This window comes from Bos mutus, chromosome 20 (genome assembly GCF_027580195.1).
Source record: "Bos mutus isolate GX-2022 chromosome 20, NWIPB_WYAK_1.1, whole genome shotgun sequence".
Lineage (NCBI taxonomy): Eukaryota > Metazoa > Chordata > Mammalia > Artiodactyla > Bovidae > Bos > Bos mutus.
In genome coordinates, this window is record NC_091636.1 from 1,880,925 (window position 1) to 1,902,854 (window position 21,930).

At 49.4% G+C, this 21,930-nt stretch overlaps 1 protein-coding gene across 4 annotated transcripts in view; it reads right to left on the reverse strand.

Annotated features, from left to right (window-relative positions):
• Positions 1-21,930, reverse strand: part of LCP2 (lymphocyte cytosolic protein 2) — a 47,516-nt gene that overhangs the window by 12,493 nt on the left and 13,093 nt on the right. For 2 of the 4 annotated variants that reach the window (XM_070357391.1, XM_070357394.1), the window contains 11 exons: positions 15,883-15,948; positions 15,494-15,525; positions 14,874-14,911; positions 12,175-12,373; positions 10,104-10,201; positions 7,175-7,244; positions 6,997-7,080; positions 3,382-3,407; positions 3,252-3,271; positions 3,052-3,159; positions 1,656-1,686 (listed from right to left, as the gene is read on the reverse strand). In XM_070357391.1, the coding sequence (XP_070213492.1) occupies positions 1,656-1,686; positions 3,052-3,159; positions 3,252-3,271; positions 3,382-3,407; positions 6,997-7,080; positions 7,175-7,244; positions 10,104-10,201; positions 12,175-12,373; positions 14,874-14,911; positions 15,494-15,525; positions 15,883-15,948 (772 nt within the window). Of the gene's footprint in view, positions 1-1,655; positions 1,687-3,051; positions 3,160-3,251; positions 3,272-3,381; positions 3,408-6,996; positions 7,081-7,174; positions 7,245-10,103; positions 10,202-12,174; positions 12,374-14,873; positions 14,912-15,493; positions 15,526-15,882; positions 15,949-16,362; positions 17,054-21,930 lie in introns of those variants that run through there. The other 2 variants (XM_070357393.1, XM_070357392.1) reach the window with 2 other exon arrangements.

A 21,930-nucleotide genomic window follows, 5' to 3' on the forward strand; every position in this document is an offset into this window, starting at 1 on the left:
CAGCCTTCTGAAATAGATAAGGGAGGGGCTCTATGTTCTACTCCTTAGATAGGAAATGATGTTCAGAGAGGCAAAAATAATTTTGCCATTGACTAGTAGATCAGAATTGTCAACTTGGACTTGTTTTGTTAGGCTCGGACAGTAGCGATGAACGAGCACCTTCCTCAAGTGCTGTTGAGAGGATTAAGTTAGTTACTACCTGTGCCTGGTATGTTTGAGTGCTCGATAAAAGTTTGTTATCCTTAGTCCTACCATTGAGATGAGGCAAGATGGAATAGCCAGAATCACTCATCCAGGTTGGCCAGCTGGGAAGGAATCCTAACAAAGGGCTGCACAGATAGATACACATGGACTTATGGAATCCCCAAAATGAAATTGGTCTTTGACACTGCTGCAACCATGTCTCCTCTGGTCAAGACATAAGATTTCTAGGTTCTCATGACAACAAGTGTCAATCCTTCCAGAGATAAGGATCCTTGGGAATGTGATATTACCCTCATTTTCAACCTTCTCTCCTCTTTGCCCCTGTGGCTCTGAAACCAATCTGCTGTCCTCACTCTTCCCACAGGCTCCACGGGCACTGCCCATGCCTGCCTTAGTCAGGACACTCCTGAGGCTGAAGGCACTGACCTTTGCCTTGGAGGGACTATCCTGTGTCTCCCCATCATTCAATGACCACATTGCTAAGAAGTCACACTTAGCTCTTCAACCCTTATACATCACTTCCTTCACTTCTCCTCTGTAGCGCATCCTGTGATCATATGCCCCTTAGCACACTGGAGCATATCCATTACATCTTATATCTTAGCACTTCATCTGCATTTTATCTCCATTATATCTCAGCACTTCATCGGAATAAGCACACCATTTAGTACAGAGCTACGAAACACCAGGTGCCTATGGACTGAGCCCTTGAGCATGGCACAGGTGTGATGGCCTTCTTCGGGCAGTTTACAGTACAGAGGAAGTCAGGCAGACCTGGATTTCAATCCTGGCTATCTCCCAGCTGTGCAACTTGCAATGAGTATCTTACCCTTCTAAACTTCAATTTCTTGTTAGTGAAAGGGAAACAATGACTCCTCCTAGGGATAGTCAATGCAAAGAAAATGTAACTTTGGAATGACTAACTGTCTTGGTCCTCATTTGCCTAAGACTGATGAAGTTCTTGGGACATGAGACTTTCATTGCTAAAACTGAGCAGTCCTAGGCAAACAGTCAGTCAAAAGTAGCTAGGTTGGCAACATGTACACAATATACATTGCATAAATGCTGTTTCCTCTCTTTCTTAGGCCATAGAGGTATTTAAGGGGAAAACAGAGGCTTAAGAGACTTTCTGGGAGGCCAGACTCTGAAGCATGCCTTACTGTATCCTCCCTTCTACCTACTTGCCACTCCCCTTGCTCACTACCACCTGGTAATAGGGTTGCAATTAACCCAGCCTCCCTAGGAACCTTCAGAGGGACAGGAGCTAAGCCATGCAATATTCTGGGCAGGAGGGAAAGATGGAGACCCCAAAAGACACCGGTATTCAGGAGCCTACTGTGCATAGGCCTGGCTTCCAGCACTGGACTTCACTGAAGGCTGAGACAGAGTCTCGACCTCTGCAGAGTCTACACTGGTTTCCAAGCATTTACCAAATGACATTCTGTACTTACATTTTCTCTTCTCTCTGGTCCCCGCATATGCCTGAAATGAATCAGGGCAAAGAAAGAGAACTGAGCATAAAGAGTTTCAAAGAATATAAATAGTTCCACTTAATCTAATATCGAGAAATCAAACCCACTGAGCCGTAATAAAATGGGAAGCAAAAAAAAGAAAAAACAAAAACCAAAAAACCCAGCAGAAAAGCAGGGGAGAGGGAGGCTAGATGACTCAACATTCTGTCATTACTGTGAGCTGAGCTAGGCAAACCTCTGTTCTGTTTCGCAACTGCAGCAAATAATTACATTAAAGAAAAAAGGTTTAGTCAGCAAACTCTTTAGTAGCTATTGAATTTCCCTGAGTGGATGTTTCTCCAAGCAAATAAAAGCATTTGAGGAAACACGCTCCTTTGTTGATGTTTGAGAACAGCCGCCTTGGGGCTCACCCTTGGTGTGAAGGAAAGACAGCTGGGAAAAGCTGCTGCTTTGGTCCCTTTTTCCAGACGCACAAACTGGCCAAGCAGATTTGGTGGCGGTGACCTTAGACCCGTGGTGGGCAGCAGCCTTCATGGGTTCGCGTCGTGTCCTCACAGAGAGGGGCCCGAGGAGGACAGTTTGCTGGCAATTTGCCTCCCGATCAGTGATTCACATGATCTCATCTTGTTGTTTATTTAAAACTTTGCTATTTTGTTCACTATGATATTTTTGGCATTTATTTTGATTTTTTAGAATATACCATTAAAACATTAACTCAGTTGCTGAGGTTTTTACCAGTGCACCCTAGCCCTGGCCCTGATTTTATCCTCACATTAGCCAAGCAAGGATCATAATTTTGAATCCTGGTTGCACAGATGAGGTTGATGGAATCCTTGGTTTTGTCCTTAGTAGGGAGCAGAGCTGGGCCTACCCCAGCGATGTTTGTGCCATTTGGTTAATAGGTTCCTGGAGACTGCACAGTAAAGTTAGAAATGTTAGAGCTGACGGGTGCTCTGCCACTATAAAATGTGGTTGAGCGGTGAGGAAGCTGCTCACAGAGACCTACGGAGATGTCCTCTCCACCGCCTGCACGGTTACAAAACGGTAGGTGCAGTGCTGCCCCTTGTGGTGGAAGGAAAATTCAACCAAAAATCAGACTGGCTGAGAAGGTCTCCACAAACGGGGCTGTTCCCGTGCTCCAGAGGAACCATCTGTTTATGCCTCTCTGTGCTAATCGCCTTGTCCTGTAAAGTGACCCAGGCTCTCTGCATCCAACCTGAGAAGCCTGAACATCTCTCAAGCCCCGGCAGCAAAATGAGCCCACTCCCACCCAGGAGCACCATGGTCTTGGGTCCCTATGTGGAGCTAACTGATCCAAGGCAGGAGTTCACGTCACCCCTTCTGTGCCACACCCCAAGCAACAGAAGACACTTACCTTGGCACGGGTGGCTTCTTCCCTGGCAGGGGGCTGCCTCTGTCATGCCTTTCCGTGGCTGGCGGTAATGGGGGCTTTTGTATCTTGGGCAAATGCTCCCCAGGAGGCCTGCAGTTTTGAGAGAAAGGATGGATGAGAAACAAACCAGAGTCACACAGCACGTGCCCTGTACCCACACACAGGCACCCAGAGTCACTCACCTTCCCCCTAGGACCGAGGACTGCAAGGCAGGAGAGAAGATACGTGAGTATTCTCAGCACTTTCCACAGAACAAGGACAAGATACAACATGGAGCAGAAACAAACAAAACAAAACAAGGAGAAAACTCACCTTGTCAGAAATCACTGGCTTCCTTCCTGTAAATTACAAACAGCAGATAAGCCTTGCATGTAACAGCTAAGCTTTTAAACGTTTGATGAAACTGAATCCCAGCCCCTAAGAGGGATAATTGGGTTTAAGCATTGAGGGATCATGGGCTTCCCCGGTGGTGTTAGTGGTAAAGAACCTGCCTGCCTATGCAGGAGACCTAAGAGACTCGGGTTCCATCCCTGGGTCAGAAAGATCCCCTGGAGCAGGGAATGGGAACCCACTCCAGTGTTCTTGCCTGGAGAACCCCATGGACAGAGGAATCTGGCAGGCTACAGTCCCTAGGGTCACAAAGAGTCGGGCACAACTGAAGTGACTTAACACACACAACACGTTGAGGAATCATAGGCTTTAGACCTGGAGGGTCCCTTACAAGAGCACCTAACTTTATAGTCTCAGGCAAATTAAGTGACTTGACGCAAGGGTCACACAGTGCTGTGTACATGCAAGCAGCACTGTGAATTCTGAGCTTCTTTCCAAAATGTTTTAATATAACTGATGCTGAAAAGGATTAATGCCTTCCTGAAATTTTGTGCCTCTTTCATTGGCCAAGAGCTGCTTTGTACAGCCCAAGTTTATTTGCATATCTGAAATAAACTCATTTGCCACGGAGGGGTCAGTCTTCCTTCAGTCCTGTGGCACACTTGCCATTGCATAAGGTATGGCATTTAGTTCCTGAAAAAAATTTAATTTGGGGTTCAGAGTTTCAGGAGATTCTTCCGGTGGGCTGCAAATCATTTTGCTTTGGCTTTTGTTTTTCTTTCTTTCTTTTCTCCCTCTCTTCCCTCCCGCCCTCCCTTCCTTTTCTTCTTTTACTTTTCTCTTGTAACAGATGACATGGAGGCTTCCTGAAGAAATGGCAGGTGTACCTGAGAACCGTGCATTGCAAAATCATTCAAAACAATGTATTTTATCTTCTGTCTGAAGTTCCCAGAGTAATACCCTATGTCTTCAATGTAATAAAAGCATTAGTTAACTGGATTCAGCCAGGTTTACATGCAAATCTTGTATGATTTTGAGCAAGTTACTTAAATTTTTTGAGTCTCAATTTCTTCACCTGTAAAATGGGCATTATGTGTTAAACTGCGTAGATTTGCTCTAAGGATCAGGTGACAATTTATACGCAGGGCCAGCAATGACCCTGAGTGGGTACTGAGAATTGTTAGATAGCTCCTCTTTCTTCCCTCCATCCACCTCCCAGTTCAGTCAACACCCTGTAACAGTGGAGCTGCATTTTTGAGACACAATTTATTCCTCAAAGACTGAATACATGTCCAGCCCAAAATATGTCCTAAGAATCTTGTCTCACTGTGAAGAGCTGACTACCTGAGTAGTTTGGATGGTATAAAAATGTTCATTACTTATAAAATTTTGGTTTGATATGGAAACCCTACTTTAGAGGGATACCCAGGAAACGGATTTATATCATCAGGCCTGAATAGATTTTCTGAAAAACGTCTGCCGGTTTATGCATATTCCCAGGGCATGTTAGGAGCCTCCTGATAAAAGTCTGAGCATTTTAAGAGGTTAATTCTCCCAAAGCATCATGGATAAGGGGTTCAAGAGTAGAGCTAGTACTGTCAAGAAAAGGTGTCTTTCAAAAGAAAACTAAATAAAAACAAAAATATTTTAAAAGGGTAACCTTTGTATAGGAAGTGACCCTGGAAGATTTGACATCAGTATTACAATTTTCTGACACTTCGGCTCGTGGTAGGTAAGCAGGGCTGGAGTCTGAAGTCCAGTCTCTGTCTTCGCCTTCATACAATGTGTCCAGCCGTCTGCCACAGGCCATTTTAAACTTGGATAGTTGACATAGCTTGGCATGAACCAGCAGAGCTATGACACAGTTCAGGGAAACTGTAGCAAGCTCAGCACCAAATCCGAGAACTGACATTTTGCTGACAGAAGAGGGGACGGAGGCCACAGAGGCTAAATGCTTTGCTCACTATGTAGCTGAAGAAGGGCTAGGGTGGGGCTGGACTCCAGGTTCCTTATCCCTCAAGGCTCAGAACTCCTTCCCCAGAGCTCCCCGGCAAGGAAAGTCCAGGGTCTCCAACTGCAGCAAGACATGGTAGAACAGGGCATGCACTTTGAAGTCAGAAAGACTGGGGTTCAAATCCAAGTTGAATTCAAATCCTGCACCTAGTTCTGCAATTTTGGGAAATTAATTCAACCTCTCTGAACCTCAGCTTTATCATCTGCAAAGTGGGGATGATAACGCAGCCCCCTTTGTGGGCGTGGGGTGACGACTAGAGACAATGTGGAAGTAGCTCTCCATATCCATGGGCTCCATACCCACGATCTACCAACCTCAGATCGAAAACATTTGGAAAAAATAACTCCAGAAAGGTCTGAAAAGCAAAACTTGAATTTGCCATGCACTGGCAACCATGTATGTGTATTTATATTGTATTTACAACTACATACAGAGCATTTATATTGTATTGGGTATTATGAGTAATCTAGAGATGCCTTAAAGTTCATGGAAGGATATACAGAAGTTATATGAAAACACTACACCATTTTATATAAGGGACTTGAGTATCCCTGGATTTTCATATCCACAAGGATCCTGGAACTGGCCCCCCTGGAGACACCCAGAGATGACTATAACTTATTTGTGGTGGCTGAAGCACTTGCCCCATAGTAAGTGCTCAGTACACTGTAGCTAAGTTTTAGAACGGAATTAAAGATAGCTTTAAGTAGAGGTAGCTGCCATCCAAGAATACTCTGAATCCATTCTGGAGGAAAGGACTGTAGTATACCCACAGTTTGGTCAATGATACACACAACAAAAGACAACTCTGACATTTGAATAGCACCTTAGAGTTTCACTAAGTATTTTCTCATTATAGAGCATCCACCTTATAAGTAAGTAGACAGCTCTGAAAAAGCAACGTCCCTCTGGTCAGTGAGCTGCTCAGTTAGCAGCCAAGGCAGCCAACAACAGCTCTCCCTGGCCTTTGCCTCCTAGCCCAGATACTTGCCCGTCGTCCTTCAGGAGGACCAGGTGATGGGTGTGTGTGCACAGATGGTGCCCGTGGAGAAGCAGGCTCAGCACAGGGCGCAGGACAGGAACTCTGAGCTTGGGTCTCCACCCCCATCACCTGACATCTGAGTGACCTTAGGAAGTTACCTCTTCGTGTCTCGGTTTCCTTCTCTGTACAGCGAGGATGATTCTGACAGTCCCCTCTCCCTAGGACTGTGGCGACAGTGAAATGAGGCGGTGCCCGTGAACAGCACGCAGTAAGCATGCATTGATGGCGGCCACTTTTGTTGCTTTTGTGTTGTTAGTGTCTTGATCGTGTCCAATTCTTTGAGACCCCATTGACCATAGCCCTCCAGGCTCCTCTGTCCATGGGATTTCCCAGGCAAGAATACTGGAGTGGGTAGTCATTCCCTTCTCCAGGGGATCTTCCTGACCCAGGGATGGCACCAAGATCTCCTGCACTGCAGGCGGCTTCTTTACCAGCCGAGTCACCAGTCAGCTACTATTGTTGTTGTTGTTCTTCAGCTGCCAACCCGTGCCCACCTCTTCTTGGCCACTATCACTGAGCGACAAATATGAAAGATACCAACCTAGTGTGAAGGGCTCTCTGTCAAACGGAACTAATGAACGATCTAGGGCTGGTTTCGTGCTTCTGTCTATGGAAGGAGCAGGGACTGGAAGGGAAAGAGACTGAAGTCAATTCACAGAAAAGAGCACTGGGCTGGGGGAGGAGGGCAGGTGGGCAAGAGAGGGTGACCCCACACTCACGCTTGGCCGTTTTGTGGTTTCTACTTCTGCTAGGCTCCTCGTGGTTGGGCTGGGGTGGGGGTAGTGGCTGCTGTAACAGAAAGCCACATGTTAGGAAGCATTTCCAACCCGTCAGTAAGCCCTGAAAGCTTTATACCCCCGAATAGGTCTGAATCTGTTCACTTTTCTCCATCCCATGGACAGGTACACACCTGTCCATTTCTCACGTGAACTGAGCTCCCTGTTCCACATTCTGGGAGAGCATTTTCTGCATGTCACTCCTCTGCCAAGCTTTCTAGTGGCTCCTATCACATTAGGAACAAAACTAAAACCACCATGGCCCGCAAGGCCCTGCCTGGGCTGACTCCTGTCCACCCTCCCACCACCTTTGTGTGCTCCTCTCTCCAGGGCCCACTGGGCTCTCACCCTAAGTACCTTCTGGTGGTTCCTGCAAAATCTCATGCTTGTGCATCTTCAGAATCTCCACACTTGTATCTTCTTCTGCCTGGAATATTCTTTTCCCAGCTCTCACCAGAACTGTCTCACACTGTCCAGCTCAATGTCACCTCTCCACCCACCATCACCTTCCCTGGTCTCCTGTCTCCCTAACTACACATCACTACGCAAATTACCCTGTTTATGTATCTCTTTACTTGGTGATTATTCATCTCCCCCAACCCAAATGAAAATTTTATGAAAGCAGGGACCTTATTTGTCTTGTTCATGCTCTATTCCCAGAACACTGCTGGGTGCTGCTGCTCAGTAAGTATCCGTAGATTGAATGAATGAAATTCTGAATCCCAAGAGTGAGCTGCAGATTTCCAGAGCAAAACCCATGTGTAGATAAATTCAGCTCCATGAGCTCCCTTTGTAATAAAACTGCAAAAGCAGGAGGAAGTCATCTGTTCTTAGACAGACTGTCCCAGTGGTGGTGTGGTCTGGATTTCGAGCTTTGGGGAAAACGTGTCCTCTGCATCCCTTAGCCCTGACACCTGGCATTCACCACAGCTGTCCGAGTGCTGCGGTCCCTTGTGGAGAGAGCGCATTTCCAGCTGTGGACTCCTGAGCCTGAACTTCTCTGGGTCTCTTTGGATACAAACAGACCTCAGAGATATTGGGGGTTTGGTTCCAGACCACCACAATGAAGCAAAAATCAAAATAAGGCTCAGTTCAGTTCAGTTCAGTCGCTCAGTCGTGTCCAACTCTTTGCCACCCCATGAATCGCAGCACACCAGGCCTCCCTGTCCATCACCAACTCCCAGAGTTCACTCAGACTCACATCCATCTAGTCGGTGATGCCATCCAGCCATCTCATCCTCTGTCGTCCCTTTCTCCTCCTGCCCTCAATCCCTCCCAGTATCAGAGTCTTTTCCAATGAGTCAACATTTTGCATTAGGTGGCCAAAGTACTGGAGTTTCAGCTTTAGCATCATTCCTTCCAAAGAACACCCAGGACCAATCTCCTTTAGAATGGACTGGTTGGATCTCCTTGCAGTCCAAGGGACTCTCAAGAGTCATCTCCAACACCACAGTTCAAAAGCATCAATTCTTTGGCACTCAGCTTTCTTCACAGTCCAACTCTCATATCCATACATGACTACTGGAAAAACCATAGCCTTGACTAGATGGACCTTTGTTGGCAAAGTAATGTCTCTGCTTTTTAATATGCTATCTAGGTTGGTCATAACTTTCCTAGTAAATGGGAAAGTCATAAATTTCTCTGTGGCAGGATAATCAGACCAACTCAGGACTGAAACACATATAGTATGTGCCCGTTTGTGATGGGCCTTTCCTACTGTGCAATATACATCTGCATTAACCAGACCTCCGTAAGACAGGAGGATATAAACAAATTTGGGGGGAAATGGTCCCTCGCTTCTGATACCACCACTGTGATTTTTAACTTTAGTATTTCTTTCTCATCCTGTCAGGGGGTTGCACTGACCTAAAGGCTTACTCTGCATGCACACCTGACCAAAACAGCTCTGGTGAACTTTGGGTATAATGTTAACTTGTGAGTATGACACATGAGTCTTTCTCTCAAAAATGTATGAAACTGAACCTCCAGCTCCTGACTGGAGGAGCAGTTCTCAGCACTTCTGAGAGTCTGTCCCCCATGTTAGAATAAAACTATCTTTTAATCTTCTTGGTTTGCTTGCTAATTGGATTTTCATCAACACTAGTCACACATTTTTATTTCCTACTGTATATAAAAGCTACATTTATACTATATTAGAATCTATTAAGTGTGTGATAGTATTATGTGTAATAAAGCAACATACATATTTTAATTGGAAAATATTGCTTAAAAATGCTAAACATCATCTGACCACGCAGGGTTGTCACAAATCTTCAATTTATTAAAAACACAGGATCTGTGAAGTGCAATAAAGCAAATGCAACAAAACGAGGTGTGCCTGTTACTTAATTGGTCCATGGAATCTGGAACTGTAAGCTTGAAGCAAGAGGACCAGGGGTTTGGTGCCCCTCTCTCCCTGGATTCATCACGTCGCACACTTTGGTCCCAAGCTTTCTGTCCATGGAATTTCAGCTGTTGGCCAGCAGGTGGTGCCAGTCTTTTCTTGAGAGAGAAGGCCTAGGACCACCATTCACTTTTTCCTCTTAGATTTTATTTAACAGTGTTCACTTATTTCAAAAGTGGGAGATAATAGCACAGTGAATATTAGAAGGAAACTTTTTATTATACAAACAACTTGTATTGTTTATGGTAAAGAGAAAATACCAGTGATAAAAAGCATGATGCTGTGTATAAAAATCACCAGTATTTCACCCCCCACAAAAGCTCACTGTACTTGGGTATGAATTTCCCAGCCTGCATATAATTTTTTCTTACTGGCTGCAGTTGGATAAAGATGTCTACAGTCTGTTCTGTCCACAGAGGAAGTTATTGAGTGGACGTGAGTTAGCATAAGAGAAAGGATGGCGCCTACCTGGTGAATCCGGCCGGCCGTGGGCAAAGGAGGGAGGGAGGGCATCGGCCTTTGTGGGGGCACAGGCGGCTGCTGCACTTTCCCAGTGGCGGGGCGGTCTGTGGAAATAAAGGCGTTCAAATGGAAGGAGAAATTCTGCATCCAGGTGAGTGGGGCCACCGGCCTGGTGCATCGCTAGATGCGTGGCAGAGATGTGCCCACACCTGGGCCCTACAGGGCGGGGCGTCCTTGGCCCCTTGCCTTCTCTGTGCCTGCCCAGTTCGTCTTACTCTTATACTTGGAAGCAACTCTCCCCTCACCTCTAGGGACTGAGTATTTATCAGAGGTTTTGTTGATGAAGGCATTAAAAAAAAAAGCCTCCTGATAATGAACTCAGCTGGTACCGTGAGGGAGTGTTTTCATACAAAACTGTAAAGAAGTAGACATACATGCCCCTACACATACAGGCAAGTGTGGGTGCACACACGTGTACACACGTGTACATGACGTGCAGAGCCACACGCACGGGCACACCCAGCTGCCTGGGCAGGGTCAAGTCCCCCATCATGGCTCACGAAGATCCTGCTCTAGGTCCCTTTCCTTCCCTCACGCGTGCTCTGCGTTGTCCTCCCCTCCCACTTCCTCCTTCCTTAAAGGGAGGAGTCAGTCACCAGCTCCGGTTACCAAACCACAGGTTCTGCATAGAAACTCACATTACTCTGATCATCACAGACGCATCCCCGGGCCAGGCTGACAGACTAACAGTGTTCCGTCTCTGACAGCAAAAGCCCAGGCCAGGACTGTGAGTAATTCCTGCATTTTGTGCCCTGACCTATTTTGCCTCACCCAGTCGCAGCCCTGGGGAGGCAACGCTCCTCCACCTGGCCTAACCTCATACCTCACCCACCCTAGCCATCTCTCAGCCCCTCTGACCTTCTTCGAGCCTCAGTGCCTTTGCACGGCCATTTCTATGGCTCAGAGTGCTTTCTCTTTACACCTCTACCCCCACCTAGACAACTCCTGCTCATCCTTTAAATTGAGACTGAAATATCATGCCCTCAGGGAAGCAAGCCCGGACTAGGAATAGCCTCGGCCTCATCTCCCACATGTGTCTTCCTGAGTGTACATCATGGTTTAGTTCAATCATTTTGTTGCCTCACCCACTGAACTATAAACTCTTCCTGTGTGCTCAGAACTGGCGTGTACGGGACACTCAACGACAGTTACTATTTCTTCTCTGGACCTCAGTTTCCCTAAATATGAAACAGGCTTGGTAATTGTCGTCTGTATCATACAGGGTGCTTCAAAACACGATATTCTGACAAAATTTGAAATGACTTTAAAGCTGCCAAGCATTCTACAGCCTAAAGGATTCGTGGTATGAATTTCCGTGGTGCTGATCATCAACTGTTTGGCTGACTCCTTGATGTTACACAAGTGTACACGCGGCTATTTCCATTACCACCACTGGTAGGATGTGAGCCCTGTGAAGCAAGGGCTGTGTCTTCTTTCCAGATAATTTTGAATTTCAACATTTAAAATGATTCCTGGATCATAGGAGACCAATAATTTTTGTTGAATGGATGAAGGAATAAATGAGTGAGGGAGAAATGTGCTGACAGGAACAGATGGACAATGAAAATCTTAAATACTGTTGAAAGTGTTTAAAGTTATGGTCAAACCGCATTCAATATTGTTGCTTTTATCCTGACAATCTGTGGGTAGTAGTGCCACGTCATCATGAATTGGTCCAAGACAGGGAGGAACAGGAAAGTACTTGAGTTCCAAAGGAACACACAGAATAAGCTGTTCCTTCTAAATGCCCTCAAGCAGCACTTCATCCTGATATCAGCCACCACCAGCAATGGTTTGGCTGCAAATCATAAATATTAAACTTCACAGCAAACCTATATGGCCTGTATTATTACTGTCCTATCTCACAGATAAGGAAACTGAGGCCCAGAGAGGTGGAGTCACTTGCCCAAAGCCACACAGCCAGTCAGCTGGCATCAGCACGCAATGCTCTCTGCTGCGTGGGTGTTGGCCTCCTGTGCATCAGTGGGGGCTGGGGGCTGGGCTCCAGGGCCCTTACCTATGTACATGGAGTTGGGGTTGGACAACGGCTTGGCAGGCAGGATGGAGTTCTGCAGAGCTTCCTCATCGTTGGAGGGTGGTGGCTCGTAATCGGCATCATCTTCCAAAGGTGCCTCTTCCTCTTCGTTGGGGGACTCATAGTCACCGTCGTCCTCCGCGTCTGCATCATCATTGGGACTTTCATAGTCATCTTCTTCCTGCCGGTGTGACGGGGGCAGTGTGGTGTGTAGAGGCTCCTCGGCAGTGGGCGTGCCCACATCTACTCTCTCTCTGCCAAGCCTCACAGTGGTCCTCACTTGGTTCCTCCCGCTTTCCAGATAAGGACACTGAGCTCAGGGAGCACAATTCACGTGGCCAGCAAGCTGTTGTCTTAGAACCCAGTCAAGGTCTTCAGACTCCCTAGGCAAGTGCATTTTTTCCCTGTATGTCTTTGCATAGCAGACAAAAGCGGAAGAAATGAGGTGGACACAGCAGTAGAGGGATGGGAGGGCCTGCTGTTTTGAATAAACACATTTTGCACTTCAAGCATCACCAAGAGTTAGACTAAACACTAGGAGCATCCTGGTTAATTGTCAGTTCTCTTCTCGGGGTGCGCGCTCAGTCACTCAGTCGGGTCCGACTCTTTGTGACCCCGTGGACTGGGGCCTGCCATAGGATTGTCCCAGCAAGAATACTGGAGTGGGATAAGTTTCCCTGGAGAGGGGATAAGCTACCCGCTCCAGTATTCTTGGGCTTCCTTAGTGGCTCAGACTGTAAAGAATCTGCCTGCAATGCGGGGGACCTGGGTTCGATCCCTGGGTTGGGAAGATCCCCCGGAGGAGGGCACAGCAACCCACTCCCAGTCTTCTTGCCTGGAGAATCCCCATGGACAGAGGAGCCTGGTGGGCTACAGTCCATGGGGTCAAAAACAGTTGGACTTGACTGGGTGACTAAACACAGCACAGCACATATATTATATGTGTGTGTGTATACATACATATATATATATATTCCTATACATGTATATATTCCAAAGCATATACACATCGGAAGCCAAGATGAGGTTGAGTTCATCTTCCTGAACACAAAAAAGACTTCGTCCTGCCGTCAGTGTCACTGCAGCTCGAGAGCAGAGGATGATGAACAGGAGAGACTTGAGAACCACAGCCTCACACCTCCCCAGGCCTTGCTGACTGCCCCTTGGACCTGCAGGGCCTCCCTACCGTCTCCCAGCCTGCGTACCTAGCCCCATGGCTCCTGACTTTTCACCAGGCCTTTACCTTATCAGCCTTTCTCAACAATAGACTTTTCCTCTTTGCTTCTAGAACAACTAGTTTCTCCGGTGATTCGGCTCGTATATTCCTATGTGTGTTTTTGTTCCAAATCACATTCTGATCTGTGTGTGTGTTCTCCAAGCTATAAAATGGTCATGGGGTCATTTGTCCTTGCCCCCCGAGTGCCCTGTGCAGTGCTGGGCACTTCATGGAAGCCCGAGTGTCGTAGCAGCAGCTGGTGGGGGCTCCCTGTTTAAAGACGAGGTGGAGAAGGCCAGCCTGAGACTGAGCTCACAGGAGGAACTGCATGGCAAGCAGTGGATAAGATACAGTTTCTATGTGAAAATGTAAATATTTGAGAGGAAACTCTGGTCAATTATCCCTTGGGAACAAAATTAATCTGTTACATTCCTTTGTTCTCATGCAAAAAGCGCAGACTTAACTAGCAGGTTTTTTGGTGGGTTTTTTTTTTTTTTTTTTTCAAATTCAATGCTTGCTTTTACCAGAATCCCAGTAGAACAGGGGTGTTTAGTGTCTGCTACCTAAAGGCACTAGAGGCAGCCGCTTACCAGAAGGACCCCTGGACTAAGGGTGGGCGAGCTGCATCCTCAGCCTGCCTCTAACCGGTCATGGGGCTCTACATAAGTCACGTCCTGCAGGGAGCTCAGCTGCTTCCTCTGTAAAAAGAACAGACTGGGCTACGAGCCGTAACAGAGTTCTTAGCCCAAGTCTGGCTTCAAGTGTGCTGATGATAATATGCAGTTTTCTGGGGAGAAGCTGTACAGAATTCATCAGACTCTCAAAGGGGTCATCATGACCCCCAAGTATAAAACCCCATTGGGCCGTCCCATCCCTGAGGTCTTTCGAGGGCGGATAGTTCATTCTGAGCTCCCTTTCCCTCTGTGACACTGCTGCTGCTGCCGCTAAGTCGCTTCAGTCGTGTCCAACTCTGTGCGACCCCACAGATGGCAGCCCACTGGGCTCCTCTGTCCCTGGGATTCTCCGGGCAAGAATACTGGAGTGGGTTGCTAATGGGGACTTAAGCCTATGAGAAAAGCTACTTTAAAGCTGCTTTAGTGTAGACCGTGTGAGGAGGGCTTCGGGGGAGGGCCTGCTGTGGGGTGCTGGTGAACAGCGGCGGGTCAGCACCCCGCAGGCCTCAGCCGAGCCCAGCCCACCATCAGCGCTCGTCACAAGGTGGCTCACGGCCAAGCCTTTCCCCAGGTGTCCTCCACCACCGCTCCTGTGCCCCGAGGGCAAGAGGGCCGGACGAGACCGGCGACCGTGTGGACTGGAAGCCAGAGAGTCACGCTCCGACCGCCACAGAGCACACCTGAGCCCCGCCGGGCTCCGTCAGGGCCTCGCTCCCCGCATCACGCCAGTGCCTCACCACAAAGGACCTCCGGACTCTGCTGTAAACTGGGAGGACCTGCCCTATACTCACAAAGGACGACCAGCCTCCGTTGTCCTCCTCGTGGCTCTCTGTGGAGGAAGGCAACACCGTTATCAGTGCTGACTGGAGCCACAGAGGGAAGTCGGCTGCTCCCCAGCCCGGTGCCCTCCCCGTCCCCCGCCTTCATCCCGCGCAGCCGGGGGTCAGCAACTCAGTGCCAGCTCTCGACTTCCCACCTGAGGGGCTCATTCTACCAGACAGAGGCGGTGGTTCTTAACCTTTCACGTGTGTGAAAGTCACTTGAGAGAGCTTCAAAATATGCAAATTCCCCGGGCCCTATTCTTTGAGCTTCTGATTCTGCAGGAACTGGGAGGGACCCAGGAATCTGCGTTTTAACAAGATGTGGAATTTAGCAGCGGAATAATTGCTTTAAAGACTCAGAAGCAGGAGGGCTGGCTGTGCTCGGGTGCTCAGTCAAAACCCAGGTTGTTCCAGGCACCGCCTGAAGAGTCCCTCCCTGTGTCTGTGCAGAGGGCCTCAGTTGGAAGGGGATCATGGCCAGGTGCCTGGCATAGTGATATCTCTCCTCCCCTCCAACTGGACCAGCAGTCAGAAGAACCGAAGAGCCTCCCATCTCCAAAGCAATCGTTTTCACCCCCAGAGACCTTTACCTGTCTCCTCCGGAAACCGCTGGACTTGGGGTCTGCAAAGGCAAGCAACATGGCATTAACGGCCCTACTGACTCGGGGAGATATCCCTCTTAGCCCAGCCCTGCAAGAGGAGCCCCAGGGAGGGTATGTCTCACCACCCAGGACTCTTGTCCTTGTTGCTTTGAAACTCGGGCCAGGCTACCCGAAAATTCTGGAAACCGCTGAAGTCACATTGGTGGTACAACTAGGAGCTCATGACTGCCTGCCTTTCTAGGGGAAGCTCCCCTGATGCAGGGGCAGGATGCAGGGCGGATCAAAAATTAAGGCAAAACCACTCCCATTTAGACTTGAGTTTGAAAATTCTTCGCATCTCATTAAAGTGACCCTGGACACTTGGCTGCCCCACTCACTTGCGTGTGAAAATGCTCCTTCTCTCTTCATTCTTGTTGATTTCTTGACTTAACTTACTCAGAATCCTACAAGACAAAGGGACGGGTGAGGTGATAAAAGCATTTTCTCTCTCCACCTTCAGCCTTCCTCCCCTGAGTCCTGAAGATTCCCGGTCGGTGTGACCTCAGGCACTTGGACCAACCTTAGCCGGCCTCTTCCTTTGGCCTCCAGCCAGTCCCCTCCCTCTGCGCCCCACTTTCTTGCCACCTCCATCCCCTTGCTCCTGCCCGGGAAGCTCTCGGCATGGGCTCAGCCTCCTGGGGGGCCCTCCGTGGGGACTGGCCGGCTCACACCGGCTCCTCCTCCTCTGAAATCCAGCAGCCTTAAGATCAGGACATGACCGCAGTGTATCTTATTGTGCTGGTATTCGCAGGGCTGAGCTCCCCTGACTCTTGGTTTGACATTCCTGTAGCGATGTCTAACAAGAATCTTCAATCCACCTCTGAGACCTGGAGGAATCGGCTGCTCGTTGCAGAACTCTTGACAAGAGCTTCAGTGCGCTTCTTGGGCCTGAAATCTCCTTCCATCCTCCGTTCCCTCCTTGGTGACATGGATTCTTATAAACACTTGGTGAAGTATTCCCCATCTAGGCACAGCCTGCAAAGCGGGAGACTCCCTGAATCATCCATGCCCACAGGCCTGCCTTGGCCAGGACCCTCTCATTCCTTGGATGTTGTAAAATAGCAAATCTGTAAACCCCAGGGCAGGAAGGGCAGAGTGGGACGGCAGCTCTGGTATGCCCTCTGCAGTAAACTCTAGCTTCCCTTAGCACCACTGAGGAGACCCAGGGTCCGTCAGCTGACAGGCTCCTGTTCCCGTGAGATCTGGGGCAGCTGGAGGAGGCTCAGAGGTGGTCTCACCCTACGTCATTTTACACGTGGGGCCACAGGGGCCCAGAGAGGAAGAGACTGAGCTGCACAGCAGGCCCCTCCCCCAGCGACACGCAGCAGCCTCAGAAGCCAGGCTCCCTCATTTCCAGAGCGCACACTGTCAGCACACCGTGTCAATGCCCCTGATGCCGGAAGCCCCTTGGGAATGGCGCTATGGAGCCTGTTGCCCTCTGGGAAGGACCCAGAGTCCACCCTCCTTCTGCTGCAGTGACTGCAGCAAGGTCACAAGTTTGGTCTAAAACAAAATTGCTAAGTTAGCAAAGTAGCCTTGGCCCCCACCACGTCTTGCTTCCCTCATCATCCCCCAGGCCCCCAATCCCCATCCCCCCACTTCTCCACGTTCCCCGGGAACCTGCTCAGAACCTCTCAACTCATTCAAGTGAGAGGATGTGCTGTGCTGTGCTTAAGTCGCTCAGTCATGTCCAACTCTTTGCAACCCCTCGGACTGTAGCCCACCAGGCTCCTCTGTCTATGGGGATTCTCCAGGCAAGAATACTAGAGTGGATTGCCATACCCTCCTCCAGGGTATCTTCCCAACCCAGGGATAGAACCCAGATCTCCCACATGGCAGGCGGATTCTTTACCATCTGAGCCACCAGAGAAGCCCAAGTGACAGGGTGAACAAACTTAATAAATGAGCTGGGCCATTAGAGGAGAGAGAGGAGCCTGTAACCCTTCCTCCGATGTCATTGCTGGGATGTCACATGTCACGGGGAGATGCTTTAAAGTGGGGGTGGGGAGCTTCCCAGTGGAAGCTCCAATCACACCACCAGATTGCTTGTTTCTGGTTCCTCTGTCTCCTTTAAGCGGTTGTTCAAGAAGCTGATGAGCATCCCTCTGCTCCCTCCTCTGACAGAGCATCAGTCAGGGCACCGTCACCCCCATCCCTTCACTCAACAGTGCCCACTCCAGGCTACCTAAGCGCCAGGAGCTCTGCTGGGGTTCAGGGCACCTTGGTGAACAAAACAAAGATCCCTGCTCTCGAGGAGCTTACTTGCTAGGGGAGACGGACAGACAACAAACAGTGAACACTGGAGGAAGTGAAATTAAGGTGAGAGCTGTGTGGACACGCAGGCAGCCGAGGTGTGGGCTGGGCGAGGGGGCGGGAGTGCAGGAGCGGGGTGCGGTTACAATTGAAAAGCCACCCAGCGGGCCTCTGGGAGGAGGTGACATTTCTGCAGGACCTGAAGTAAGGAGTGCTGGGGAGTGGGTCCCCCGCACAGTAAGGGCGGTAAGGGAGGGCACAGGGAGAAGCGGGGTGGCCCTGACTGGCTGGCACAGCTGCTTTGATCCTGAAAAGACCTGCTGCTCTAGGCAACTCCTTATGGTATCTTCAGCAGCCAGGAGGGAGGCTGCTGGGGCTCTAACTGGCGAAGGAAGGAAATGGCAAACCGCAGCCCCACAGAGCTGAGAGCAGCAGGGCCGGAGAGGGGCCGGCAGCCCAGCCTGTCGCAGATGTGGGGCCCCTGGGCCCCCTGCTTTGGGGGCCTCAGAGCAACCCCTCCCCGCAGCTGGGGCCGCTGGCTGTGGGGGGCGCGTGCGCAGGGCGGCAGTGCTGGGGACCAGAGCACGAGGTTCTTGCACCTCTGCCTGCAAACTTTCATGGCTGTCCCCCACTCACTCCCACGCCCCAGAGGACCAAGCGACAGTGAGTGGCCGGAGGTGACTCATTCTCCCTCCTTCCCACAAACCCCAGGCCGCACTCAGCCCCAGGAGAGACCGACAGGGCTGGGCCTCGGGTAGACATGGCTCTCTCTGTCTTTAGCCGCAGGAGCGGAGCGGACCTTTCCGCAGGAAGCCAGGTCGTGGCAGCCGAGACCCCTAGCTCGCTGTGTGATGGGGGCAGGCCTCTGACTTCTCAGGTAGAGGCCTCCTCCAGTCATGCTGGATGGTACAGAGGTTGGGAGGGGGGTCCTGCTGAGTGTGACTGCAGCCTCCTGCCCACGGACAGTGCCCACAGCCTGACCTCAGGCCGGGTATTGCCCTCTGTAGTCCTCCTTTCCTCATCAGCGAAACAGGAGGGTTGGCCCTAGCTGGAGAATCCCTGACTGGCTTGACCATAGCCACAAACACTGATGACCAGGCCCACTGGAGACTTAACCCATCAGAGCATCCAGGAGAGGCTGGGAGCCACCGGATGCAGTCGCAACAAGCGCCCCAGAGACATGGGTGGGTCCTATGGGCTGAAAGCTTGTGCAATCACTCCTGTGATCTGGTCTTCTTGGACTTGTTTTTAAAAGAATAAAAATGGAGGAAGCGGAGTGAGGTGAGGGAGCAGAAGCAGAACTCAGGGTCTCTGTCCTGTTGTGGCCCCTGCAGGGCTCTCCCAGGACACGTGCGGCTCCCTTTCCACGGTCCCTGTGTTCTGCCAATGGGGGTGGAGGCTCACAAGTGCGTCTTGAAATCAACTTTGCTGGCCACACAGAAGTAAGAAGGAAACTGGGAAAGAAAGGCAGGCAGGGAGGAAGGGAGGAAGAAGACAGAACAGAATGGAAAGTGTAAGAGCCCACAGTGCGAGTAAGAGTCAATGTTATTTCCCGAACACTCTGTCTTGTTGCCTGTGTGATTGTATGTCTCATGCACAGCTGAAATGTTTTTCTTGCCAAATTTCGCATAATGTGAGCTGTAGATGAGCTTCCCTGTCTCCTAGAGGGCTTGGGGGGACGGGGACCTTGACCCCAGTTTCAGAGGCACACTGGCCTGCCCCTCACCCGGAGGCCCTCCTCCACCCCTCACTCCCTCCCTGCTCTCTGACACCACCCCGACCCCTGTCCCACCTCCCAGCCCACGTTCTCACACCCGATCTGGCTTTCACTTGCATTTCACCTTCCTTTAAAGGAACAAAATTCCTCCTTAAAGGCAAGTCTTCTGTGAACCAAGAGTCAAACCTTCCAAAATTCTGTCCTGTCACCTGAGGAGACAGGGAGAAGCCAGGACATCGGTCTCAAGACTCAGGCCTCCAGGGGCAATCAGGACACATGAGCAGGAAGCAAGAATCTGAGGGTCTCCCACTTCTCAGTCATGAGCGGGAAGCAAGAATCTGAGGGTCTCCCACTTCTCAGTCATGCCCTCCCCTGACAGATTTACAAGTCTTATGTTACTTGTGCTCCAGTCATTTTGTACAGTAGCCAGGAAAAGCTATCCTGTTTTACTAGCAAGGACAGCAGGGCGCTGGGGGAGGTGTTTGTCAAAGGCCCCACGCGGGTTTTTCACTTGGAGCTGAGCGGAAGTTAAGCGCTCTGGGCTCCCACTGAGGAGGAGGAGCGGCAGTCAGTGGGGTGGAGGCACTTTCCGTGTAGGGAGGACGGGGCCCCTGGACAGGGCTTTGGCCAATGAGCGGGAGAGGAGAGGCATATCGGAGAGGCACCTGGCATTGTCCCCAGTCTGCTGGGAGTCGAGCATGTGTCATGAACACAGTGCTGAGTTCAGCTCTGCACCCTCCCTCCATCCTGCCCGCCATGCTTTGTATCTTAGGTAGGCGCTGAGCAGATGAGACAGGGAGCTGTCTCTGAGGTTAGGAGACGACGCCTTTTCAGAAGACAGACAAATCAACAGGCACCTGCCTTGTCTCTCTAACTGGATCTTAGCTTTTTTCCATCCTAATTCCACTATGGATGATGGGAACAGTGATCATTGATGTTATAAAGAGAATCATCCAATACCTATCTGTTACCTACATTACCACCACATCCCTGCCCTCTTCTTCTATTTTTTTTAAGTTACACTGTATTATTTTAAACATAAAATTTATAGCATTGGACTTCCCTGGTGGTACATTGGATAAGAGTCTGCCTGCCAATGTAGGGGACATGGGTTCAACCCCTGCTCTGGGAGGATCCCACATGCTGTGGGCAACTTAATCTCAGGCACTATTAACTACTGAGCCCTTGCACCCTAGAGCCTGTGCTCTGCAACAAGAGAAGCCACAGAAAGTGAGGCCCACACACTGCAACTAGAGGGTACCCCCCCTACCCCCGCTCAGCATGATTAAAGAAAGCCCTCAAGCAACCACGAAGACCCAGTGCAAAAAGAGCAACAAAAATTTACAACATTAAAAAAAAAAGACTCCAGATGATCATCAGAAGATTTTCTCTTGTATTCTATCGATTTAACCAGATCATGCTCAGCTCTACCATAGGTGCTAGGCTCAGTCCTCTAAAAGGATGTTAATTGTTTTATTTTAAAACTCTCCTCCATCACATTGTCTGTGAGGTCTCTGGGAGAAACTAGGCCTGAGAACACTCTCCCACCAGAAACTGCCTTCTTACAAAATCCATTTAGTACTGACTTTTTAAAGCAAATTTAAGGAAATTGAGATATTCAGAGGAGTGTAATCTTGTTTTGGTCTACTGTACATAAACAATTTCTTTTCTATAGCCCTTTAGGGAAATGGGCTAGGGCTAATGGACCCGTGTACAAAGGAATGGAACAAATGAGCCCCAAATATCTATACACACAGGCAGCTTATGTGGGCTGCCTCCCACTTACCCACGTACCCATATACACTGCCCTCTCTGAGTTGCTTCCTTCCTCTCCTCTAGACGAGGAACCTGAGGCTCAGACTTGAGATGGCTTGCCTGAGTCCCACAGCTGGGAGGAGGCAGAGCCTGCTTTAGAACCTGGCTTTGCCTTGCTCCAAAGCCCATGCCTTTGTATGCTTTCATCCTCCCCAGTTAGTAGGATAAAATCATTAGTAAAAACCTGAAATGGTGCTCATTGGGATTTTGCATAAAATGGCCGGAATAGTTAATGCCTCTTCAGTACATTTTATTATATCTCCGTTATTTCTTCTCTCTCACTGGTCCTTTGAGACAGGGTCTGTTATTGTCCCCATTTTACAGATGAGGAAGCTGAGGCTCGGGGAACTCTGATAACTTGTCCACAGGCTCATAGCTAATGAACGGGAGAATTGGGTCTCAGCTAGTCTGATCTCAGAGCTTGCATTTTACTCCCTAAGCTCTCCTGTTTGCCTGTTCAGATCTGAAATAATATCTTTTAAAAGAATGTGCTCATGGAGTTCATGTAACCCATTCCTTCATTTTATACACTTAGAAACTCAGAGTACTCTAGGACTCATCCCAGGCACAGAGCTCACAGAGATATAACTGAAAATTGGTA